The following is an 11,570-nucleotide window of genomic DNA, read 5'->3' as shown; positions in this document are numbered from 1 at the left end:
AGACTTTTTCATCCCTCTTTGTTTCCTGGTGCGCGAGGAGAGGGGATTAAGAGCGCTGCTTAAAGGAGCTCCAGAGACGGGCGCAAGCTGCAGCTAAAAGCGCGGACCCCAGAGGCAGGCATGAGATGCTAAGGCTTCTGCTGCCACCACCAAGAAGCCTGTGTGTGAGCACAGGTCACTCTCCACACCCCCCTTCCGGGGAGCCTGTGCAGCCCGCCCCTGCCAGGGTCCCAGGATCCAGGGACAACTTCCCCGGGAGAACGCACGGCACGCCACAGGCTGGTACAACGTCATACCGGCCTCTGCCGCTGCAGGCTCGCCTGGCACTCCATGCCCCTCCCTCCCTCTGGCCTGAGTGAGCCAGAGCCCCCGAATCAGCTGCTCCTTTAGCCCCATCCTGTCTGAGCGAAGAACAGATGCCCTATGGTGACCTACATGCAGAGGTGGGGCCAAATCCAAAGCTGAGCCCCTGGGAGCTGTGAGAACAAAGAGAAAGGGAAATTTCTCCCAGCAGCCTCAGAAGCAGCGAATTAAAGCTCCACAATCAACTTGATGTACCCTGCATCTGTGGAATACATGAATAGACAACGAATCATCCCAAACTGAGGAGGTGGACTTCGAGAGCAAGATTTATGATTTTTTCCCCTTTTCCTCTTTTTGTGAGTGTGTATGTATAGCTTTGCTTCCACCATTTGTCCTAAGGTTCTATCTGTCCTTTTTTTTTTTTCTCTTAATAATTATTTCTTTATTTTAATAACTTTATTATATTTTATCTTATTTTATTTTACTTTATCTTCTTTTTTCTTTCCTTCCCTCCTCCCTTCCTTCCTTCCTCCCTCCCTCCCTTCTTTCTTTCTTTCTCTCTTTCTACTTCTACTAATTATTTCTTTCTACTTTTTCTCCCTTTTCTTCTGAGCCATGTGGATGAAAGGCTCTTGGTGCTGCAGCCAGGAGTTAGTGCTGTGCCTCTGAGGTGGGAGAGCCAACTTCAGGACACTGGTCCACAGGAGACCTCCCAGCTCCACATAATATCAAATGGTGAAAATCTACCAGAGATCTCCATCTCAACACCAGCACCCAGCTTCACTCAACGACCAGCAAGGTACAGTGCTGGACATCCTATGCCAAACAACTAGCAGGACAGGAACACAACCCCACCCATTAGCAGAGAGGCTGCCCCAAATCATAATAAGTCCACAGACACCCCAAAACACACCACCAGATGTGGACCTGCCCACCAGAAAGACAAGATCCAACCTCATCCACCAGAACACAGGCACTAGTCCCCTCCACCAGGAAGCCTACACAACCTACTGAACCAACTTTAGCCACTGGGGACTGACACCAAAAAAACCAGGAACTACGAACCTGCAGCCTGCAAAAAGGAGATCCCAAATGCAGTAAGATAAGCAAAATGAGAAGACAGAAAAACACACAGCAGATGAAGGAGCAAGATAAAAACCCACCAGACCTAACAAATGAAGAGGAAATAGGCAGTCTACCTGAAAAAGAATGCAGAATAATGATAGTAAAGATGATCCAAAATCTTGGAAATAGACAAAATGCAAGAAACATTTAACAAGGACCTAGAAGAACTAAAGCTGAAACAAACAATGATGAATAACACAATAAATGAAATGAAAAATACTCTAGATGGGATCAATAGCAGAATAACTGAGGCAGAAGAACGGATAAGTGAGCTGGAAGATAAAATAGTGGAAATAACTACTGCAGAGCAGAATAAAGAAAAAAGAATGAAAAGAACTGAGGACAGTCTCAGAGACCTCTGGGACAACATTAAATGCACCAACATTCGGATTATAGGGATTCCAGAAGAAGAAGAGAAAATGAAAGGGACTGAGAAAATATTTGAAGAGATTACAGTTGAAAACTTCTCTAATATGGGAAAGGAAATAGTTAATCAAGTCCAGGAAGCACAGAGAGTCCCATACAGGATAAATCCAAGGAGAAACACGCCAAGACACGTATTAATCAAACTGTCAAAAATTAAATACAAAGAAAATATATTAAAAGCAGCAAGGGAAAAACAACAAATAACACACAAGGGAATCCCCATAAGGTTAATAGCTGACTTTTCAGCAGAAACTCTGCAAGCCAGAAGGGACTGGCATGACATATCTAAAGTGATGAAGGAGAAAAACCTACAACCAAGATTGCTGTACCCAGCAAGGATCTCATTCAAACTTGATGGAGAAATTAAAACCTTTACAGAAAAGCAAAAGCTGAGAGAGTTCAGCACCACCAAACCAGCTCTACAACAACTGCTAAAGGAACTTCTCTAGGCAGGAAACACAAAAGAAGGAAAAGACCTACAATAATGAACCAGAAACAAGAAAATGGGAATAGGAACATACATATCAATAATTACCTTAAATGTAAATGGACTAAATGCTCCCACCAAAAGACACAGATTGGCTGAATGGATACAAAAACAAGGCCCATATATTTGCTGTCTACAAGAGACCCACTTCAGACCTAGAGCCCCATACAGACTGAAAGTAAGGGGATGGAAAAAGATATTCCATGCAAATGGAAACCAAAAGAAAGCTGGAGTAGCAATTCTCATAACAAACAAAATAGACTTTAAAATAAGGACTATTAGAAGAGACAAAGAAGGACACTACATAATGATCAAGGGATCGATCCAAGAAGAAGATATAACAATTGTAAATATTTATGCACCCAACATAGGAGCACCTCAATACATAAGGCAAATACTAACAACCATAAAAGGGGAAATCGACAGTAACACATTCATAGTAGGGGACTTTAACACCCCACTTTCACCCACGGACAGATCATCCAAAATGAAAATAAATAAGGAAACACAAGCTTTAAATGATACATTAAACAAGATGGACTTAATTGATATTTATAGGACACTCCATCCAAAAACAACAGAATACACATTTTTCTCAAGTGCTCATGGAACATTCTCCAGGATAGATCATATCTTGGGTCACAAATCAAGCCTTGGTAAATTTAAGAAAATTGAAATTGTACCAAGTATCTTTTCCGACCACAATGCCATGAGACTAGATATCAATTACAGGAAAAGACCTGTAAAAAATACAAACACATGGAGGCTAAACAATACACTACTTAATAACGAAGTGATCACTGAAGAAATCAAAGAGGAAATAAAAAAATACCTAGAAACAAATGAAAATGGAGACACGACGACCCAAAATCTATGGAATGCAGCAAAAGCAGTTCTAAGAGGGAAGTTTATAGGAATACAATCCTGCCTTAAGAAACAGGAAACATCTCGAATAAACAACCTAACCTTGCACCTAAAGCAATTAGAGAAAGAAGAACAAAAAAAACCCCATGGTTAGCAGAAGGAAAGAAATCATAAAAATCAGTTCAGAAATAAATGAAAAAGAAATGAAGGAAACAATAGCAAAGATCAATAAAACTAAAAGCTGGTTCTTTGAGAAGATAAAAAAAATTGATAAACCATTAGCCAGACTCATCAAGAAAAAAAGGGAGAAGACTCAAATCAATAGAATTAGAAATAAAAAGAAGTAACAACTGACACTGCAGAAATACAAAAGATCATGAGAGATTACTACAAGCAACTCTATGCCAATAAAATGGACAACCTGGAAGAAATGGACAAATTCTAAGAAAGGCACAACCTGCCAAGACTGAATCAGGAAGAAATAGAAACTAGGTACAGACCAGTCACAAGCACTGAAATTGAAACTGTGATTAAGAATATTCCAAAAAACAAAAGCCCAGGACCAGATGGCTTCACAGGCGAATTCTATCACACATTTAGAGAAGAGCTAACACCTATCCTTTTCAAACTCTTCCAAAATATAGCAGAGGGAGGAACACTCCCAAACTCATTCTACAAGGCCACCATCACCCTGATACCAAAACCAGACAAGGATGTCACAAAGAAAGAAAACTACAGGCCAAAATCACTGATGAACATAGATGCAAAAATCCGCAACAAAATACTAGCAAACAGAAGCCACAGCACATTAGACAGATAAGACGCCATGACCAAGTGGGGTTTATTCCAGGAATGCAAGGATTCTTCAATATACGCAAATCAATCAATGTGATACACCATATTAACAAATTGAAGGAGAAAAACCATATGATCATCTCAATAGATGCAGAGAAAGCTTTCGACAAAATTCAACACCCATTTATGATAAAAACCCTGCAGAAAGTAGGCATAGAGGGAACTTTCCTCAACATAATAAAGGCCATATATGACAAACCCACAGCCAAAATCGTCCTCAATGGTGAAAAACTGAAAGCATTTCCACTAAGATAAGGAACAAGACAAGGTTGCCCACTCTCACCACTCTTATTCATCATAGTTTTGGAGTTTTAGCCACAGCAGTCAGAGAAGAAAAGGAAATAAAAGAAATCCAAATCGGAAAAGAAGAAGTAAAGCTGTCACTATTTGTAGGTGACATGGTACTATACATAGAGAATCCTAAATATGCTACCAGAAAGCTACTAGAGCTAATCAATGAATTTGGTAAAGCAGCAGGATACAAAATTAATGCACAGAAATCTCTGGTATTCCTATATACTAATGATGAATAATCTGAAAGTGAAATCAAGAAAATACTCCCATTTACCATTGCAACAGAAAGAATAAAATATCTAGGAATAAACCTACCTAAGGAGACAAAAGACCTGTATGCAGAAAATTATAAGACACTGATGAAAGAAATTAAAGATGATATAAACAGAGGGAGAGATATACCATGTTCTTGGATTGGAAGAATCAACATTGTGAAAATGACTCTACTACCCAAAACAATCTACAGATTCAATGCAATCCCTATGAAACTACCACTGGCATTTTTCACAGAACTAGAACAAAAAATTTCACAATTTGTATGGAAACACAAAAGACCCTGAATAGCCAAACCAATCTTGAGAACGAAAAACGGAGCTGGAGGAATCAGGCTCCCTGACTTCAGACTATACTACAAAGCTACAGTAATCAAGAGTATGGTACTGGCACAAATACAGAAATATAGATCAATGGAACAGGATAGAAAGCCCAGAGATAAACCCACGCACATATGGTCACCTTATCTTTGATAAAGGAGGCAAGAATGTACAGGGGAGAAAGGACAGCCTCTTCAATAAGTGGTGCTGGGAAAACTGGACAGGTACATGTAAAAGTATGAGATTAAAACACTCCCTAACACGAAACAAAAATAAGCTCAAAATGGATTAAAGACCTAAATGTAAGGCCAGAAACTATCAAACTCTTAGACGAAAACATAGGCAGAACACTCTGTGACATAAATCACAGCAAGATCCTTTTTTAACCCACCTCCTAGAGAAATGGAAATAAAAACAAAAATAAACAAATGGGACGTAATGAAACTTCAAAGCTTTTGCACAGCAAAGGAGACCATAAACAAGACCAAAAGACAACCCTCAGAATGGGAGAAAACATTTGCAAATGAAGCAACTGACAAAGGATTAATCTCCAAAATTGATAAGCAGCTCAATCAGCTTAATAAGAAAAAAACAAACAACCCAATCCAAAAATGGGCAGAAGACCTAAATAGACATTTCTCCAAAGAAGATATATAGACTGCCAACAAACACATGAAAGAATGCTCAACATCACTAATCATTAGAGAAATGCAAATCAAAACTACTACAAGATATCATTTCACACCAGTCAGAATGGCCATCATCAAAATATCTAGAAACAATAAATACTGGAGAGGGTGTGGAGAAAAGGGAACTGTCTTGCACTGTTGGTGGGAATGTAAATTGATACAGTCACTGTGGAGAACAGTATGGAGGTTCCTTAAAAAACTAAAAATAGAACTACCATACTACCCAGCAATCCCACTACTGGGCATATACCCTGAGAAAACCATAATTCAAAAAGAGTCTTGTACCAAAATATTCATTGCAGCTCTGTTTACAATAGCCCAGAGTTGGAAACAACCTAAGTGTCCATCGACAGATGAATGGATAAAGAAGATGTGGCACATATATACAATGGAATATTGCTCAGCCATAAAAGGAAACGAAATTGAGCTATTTGTAATGAGGTGGATATACCTAGAGTCTGTCCTACAGAGTGAAGTAAGTCAGAAAGAGAAAGACAAATACCGTATGCTAACACGTATATATGGAATTTAAGAAAAAAAAATGTCATGAAGAACCTAGGGGTAAGACAGGAATAAAGACACAGACCTACTAGAGAATGTACTTGAGGATATGGGGAGGGGGAAGGGTAAGCTGTGACAAAGCGAGAGAGAGGCATGGACATATATACACTACCAAATGTAAGGTAGATAGCTAGTGGGAAGCAGGCGCATAGCACAGGGAGATCAGCTCGGTGCTTTGTGACTGCCTGGAGTGGTGGGATCGGGAGGGTGGGAGGGATGGAGATGTAAATGGAAGACATATGGGGACATATGTATATGTATAACTGATTCACTTTGTTATAAAGCAGAAACTAACATACCATTGTAAAGCAATTATACTCCAATAAAGATGTAAAAAGAAAAACAATTCCATTCACAACCATCAAATAGAATAAAAGAGGAATAAATTTAAGGAGATGTAAGACTTGTACAATGAAAAATACAACGCATTATTGAAAGAAACTAAAGAAGATCTGATGAAATGGAAAGTCATCTCATGTTCAAAACATTTATGGGTGTATGTCAAAGGTGCATAGGAACAAACTGAAAGAGCTTGCAGTGGCCAGAGCTGGAGCTCTTTGAGCAACAAATTGTGTTGGATTATAACTCAAGTGTAGTGTAAACACCCATGAGTCTACACTGATTTAAATTAATGATTGAATAAATAAACAAATTTGGGAGAATAGACAAATCTCCTGTGCAGAAGAATTTGAAATAATTGATGTAGATACTCTATCCTCAAGGAGAGTGAGCCTAACTCCCTACTCCTTAAGTATGGGCTGTGCATAGTGAGTTCCTGCCAAAGCATACAGCAAAAAAGAATAATTTTACAGTGAAGTAATCTGACTAAACTATATCAGCCAGGTTATCAAGGTCAACATTAACAGTATGCACTTTCATGTTGAAAGTACGTACCCTTGATATGATGTGATGAAAATGGCAATTTACCTCTTTTGTCTTCCTTTCCCAAACTTATGACCTCAGTCTAATCATGAAAGAAACATCAGACAATTTGCAATAGAGGGACATCTTACACAATACTTGGCCAGTAATTTTCAAAACTGTCAAGCTTGTCAAAAACGAGGAAAGTCTGAAAAGCAGTCACAGCCAAGTGGAGCCTAAGAGGACATGACAACTAAAAGTAATGTGGTTTTCTGTATGAGATCCTGGAACTGAAAAAAGGACATTAGGTAAAAACTAAGGAAATCTGAATAAACTATAAGACCTTAATTAATAATAATGTATCACTATTAGTTCATTAATTATAATAAATGTACCATACTAATGTAAGATGTTAATAATAGGGGAAACTGGGTGTGGAGTATATGGGAACTTTGTATTATGTTTTGGATTTTTCTCTTAATCTAAAACTGTTCTTTAAGGTTGAATATAGTTAGCTGTGGGTAGCATAACTCGGGAGTGTGTGTCTCCTCATTTGGGTGAGAAGGTGAGATCTTTTTTATTAAAGGATAGCTGCATCTTATTAGATGGAAACAGTTGTTTTTTAGTTGCTTGAATGGTCAACAGTATGTAGAAAGATAAACACGGAAGCTGGGTAGAAAAACGAGTGGACAGTGCCAGTTTAATTCTTCATCTTTATCTTCATCATTTAATGCTTCATCTCCAAATCCACCCTCTGCCCTGCTTTGTGATGTAAACATTTCTTCTTTGCCAGTTGAAGCAATGTTAGCCTTTGCCAGTAGAGGGTACTGGAGGGATGCTGCATGGTAATAGCAGCAAGAAGGCACCTCACTTCCGTTTTTAAGCTTTCTTTCCTTTTCCCTGAGCACAGGAGCCAGTGGATTGGTGTGTAGATGGTCCAGACTCACCTCGGCAGCCCTGACTGACCGGCTCCAGCTTTGCACTCAGACCCCATTCTGCCCACCTGGTAGCCAGTTCTGCAGCAGCGCCCGCTTTACCCCCAGGCAAAAGACCAGTTCCCACTTCCCACACCTTCTGGCCATGCTGGGCCACTTCTGCATACAAGCCCTGGTCCATGCCTCATGATCTGCCAGACAGATTCAGGCTTATGTTGCTTGAACCCAACTGGTGTTACACAGCCTCCCCTTGCAGACTACATCTTTCCCCTTCTGAACCATTTATTCATTCATTTGCTTATTGATCACTTACTAGGTGCCAGGCAATGTTCTAATAAACTTTTGTGTACAAAAACCAAAACCCAAACCCAGTGATTTAATCACAAGGATGGCAGAGCTACAAAAGAATGTGCAAATTTGACAAGTCACTTATGCTAAAGTCAGAAGCATGAAAAGGAAGGAATGGGACACTTGGACCTGGGATAGGGGTGTTTGTATTAAAGTGCTTCTGAAATTTGACCTTCCAGATTTCCTGAAACATTCCAGGCCAGCAGAGGAGCTCTTTCCTCCTAGAGAACAACTGCCCCTTGCAGACACCTCATCTGAGGCTGATGCTCTCCAGGTAATGCTTGCCCTCATCAGGATCCGCTTCTTTTACTTCTCATTGCCTCCACACTAGTAGCTAAGATAATTTCATCGTGGTCTCACCAGGGCAATTCAGTGTTTTCCCAAGAGAAAACAGACCATTCACTGAAAGACTTGTCAGGACCTGGATAATTAGCACTGGCACGATCCAGCAGAAGATGTATTTGAGTGGATTTTGAGGGTGTTGGATGGAGGGCAGTATAACAAGGTAAGGCAGGAAATAATTGGTATGGGAGTATTCTCCTTCAAATCATGATTTAATATCCTGGCAAGAATACTTAGGAATGAAATGTTGTACACTTTCTTATAATGTTTTAATATTAGGATTCTAGCTTGTTTATAAGAATTGGTCAAACATTAGATCAGATTTGTGTTGAGAATTTGGGAAGTCCTCCATCCAACAGTCTTGGGTCATAATCAGTCATTGTACCCTGGAATTCACATTGAACTGAATGAAAGAAAAGATGATATTTCAAGAAAACTGAACATATTGGTTATCAACTGTAAAGTCATGTACGCTATCAAGATAATCCAAATCCAGTCCCCAAATATGAGGATAATTATTGCATGCACCTTTAAAATGTATGCGAAGAGTTTTAAGTCTCAATTGAATTGGTCCTTAGCAGGAGGATGTAGTTGTCTTAGAGCCTTGTTGACTTGGGATGGCATGTTTACTTGTCAGAGTTGAAGATGAGTATTTCTGTGATGAGGTGCAGTGGCTTCCTATGATCTTTCAATCTTTGTGTCAGCAAAATTACAAGGTCAGTTAATAAAATATAGTCAAGCTATTTTAAATAACTTTATTCTTAAATTTAACAAGCTCTTATTAGAAATGCTTTGGTATCAATACAATAAAAATATGTTGGTTTCCCCCCCACTGAATCATGTCAAGTAACTGGAAAAGTTAAGAGTTTGTTCTCCCCAGCTTTTTTGGTATTTGTTTCAAATAATGACTATTGCTTATTCACATGGCTTAATATGGGTATAATTATAATTTTTTGTATCTCAGGAAAAAGAAACAAAATATCCAGAAGAGAAATTTGCAAATGTTTCTTAGTTTCTTCTTCAAAGGGTGTTTACGTAGATGGTACACCTCTCAGATAACCTTTTTCCCCAGCTTTGCCATTCTCATCCTTAAGGCTGCAAAATAAAGAAAAAATAGAGAGAGAGTTATGGAAAAAAAAGCTTTACTTTTCACTCTAAATGACCATCACATAGATTGCAGGAAAGTTTGAAACATACCTCAGATGATTTTATCCAACAATGTGAGCATTGTTTTAGTAGCATAAAAAGATAGTAGAAATAATAAGCTATGGTTAACTTAGGGAAGAAGCAGGTTCAGAGCTAGAAGGAACCTATTTCTATAAAAATTAAAAGCAAACACAGCATAAATTGAGTAAATACAGGATTAGTGCACAGTATCACTATTAGCCATAGATAAACAGCTATGGGTCAATGACTGTTTTGTGCATATTTCTGAGCTATGTACTACTAAAGAGAAAAAAGCATTGACATAAACCCTAATTCATGATGGTTGGGTTATCTTTTAACTCATCAAACTTGGTTATCCCAAAGGGCTTCATCCTTGGATATAGAATAGCAAGAACAAAATTTTTAATAATGAAACGATACGAACCAGTATTTAGGAGTTGAAGTCATGATAAAATGTCTTTGTCAAGATATGTTATATGTGCTTTCAAAGGGCAAATTTATCTTTTTGAGAATATTTCACTGCTAATGGTATATTGGATGTAGAAACCATTTTAAAAATGTAGATTTAAAATTCATAACATTTCTCTGATGTTCTGGTATCATGCCATTAATATTTAAGAACAGAGTATAGCTGTCTCAGTCACGTTCCAAAAGTTGAGAGATGCTTTCAAGGCACTGAATATTACAATCATGTGTAATATGGCCCAAGAACCAGCTATTTAACTGTTTGCAAAATTTTGTTTAATTAAAATAAATCAAAAAGGGAAATCATGTTTTCTTATTTCACAGCCGTATATTAGTTGTCTATCAACAAATGAAATGACCCTATTTCTAAGAAGCTCTTTTTCACAAATACGAGAAGGTTGGGGATCTAATATTGTAAGAAGGCCATGGTCATTTTTATTTTCACTCTACTTATATGAAATGTTTTCATTTAAATGAAGTCAAAGAGCTTTATTTCCCTTGGAATTTTAAGGGAAATGATTATTTCCAGTGGCAGGATCAAGAATATTCCCTTGAATTCAGGACCAGCTGAGAGAATTTCCTTTGCTCTGTAGCCAGGAGGATGGTGTCGATTGCTGGGAGATGTCGGACGGTGAAACTGAAGGACAGGACTGTGCTTTCACAGCAAGAAGGCAGAAGGCAGAAGGCAAGTCTTTATAGGTTTTACTTTGGGATTTTTGGACCTCTATCTTGCCCATACCAAAAATGAAAACAGAGGAAACATTCATCTTAAGGGACTTTTGAAGGTCTCTTTTAAAGCTGGGGCAAAATCCTCCTCCCTACAGCTACCCCTCAACTTAGATTCAGTAAATCAGGCATAGCCAGTGTGCTGTGGATTTTCAGTGAAGTTCTTAAAGGACATCCTGGATGTTTGCATCCTCAGGAGTGGGGTAATCTAGTAACTCACTGTCCCGTTTTCTTCAGGGGGAAAAAAGAATTCTAGATTGTTAGAATCTGCTCTTCCTTTCTTTAGGCCTATGGTGAGTAGATGGTGTGAGTTCCAAGTAGATGTGTGGGGACACAGCTTTTGGCAATGGGAAGGCCCCTTGGTGTAGCAGCTAAAAGATCTGAGTCATCAGCTCTCCTTTTGACTTCTCCTTTCTGTTCTTCTCTGTTCTGTATCTCCTCTCCTCATAGCAATTCAGATGCACAGTTTTGGCTGGTATTAACTTGAGGGAAGAGAGCTTGCCTCCTTACTCTCGGTGTCCCTTGGCTT

General features: G+C 38.8%; 1 protein-coding gene across 2 annotated transcripts in view; it reads right to left on the bottom strand.

The window, feature by feature from the left end:
- Positions 1 to 9,424: 9,424 nt before the first annotated feature.
- Positions 9,425 to 11,570, bottom strand: part of PALMD (palmdelphin) — a 55,758-nt gene continuing 53,612 nt past the window's right edge. For both annotated transcript variants that reach the window (XM_032612081.1, XM_032612078.1), the window contains exon 9: positions 9,425 to 9,778. In XM_032612081.1, the coding sequence (XP_032467972.1) occupies positions 9,735 to 9,778 (44 nt within the window). In that variant the 3' untranslated portion in view covers positions 9,425 to 9,734. The remainder of the gene's footprint in view (positions 9,779 to 11,570) is intronic.

This window comes from Phocoena sinus, chromosome 1, assembly GCF_008692025.1.
Source record: "Phocoena sinus isolate mPhoSin1 chromosome 1, mPhoSin1.pri, whole genome shotgun sequence".
Classification (NCBI taxonomy): Eukaryota; Metazoa; Chordata; class Mammalia; order Artiodactyla; family Phocoenidae; genus Phocoena; species Phocoena sinus.
This window is presented reverse-complemented; position numbering and strand designations above follow the sequence as displayed.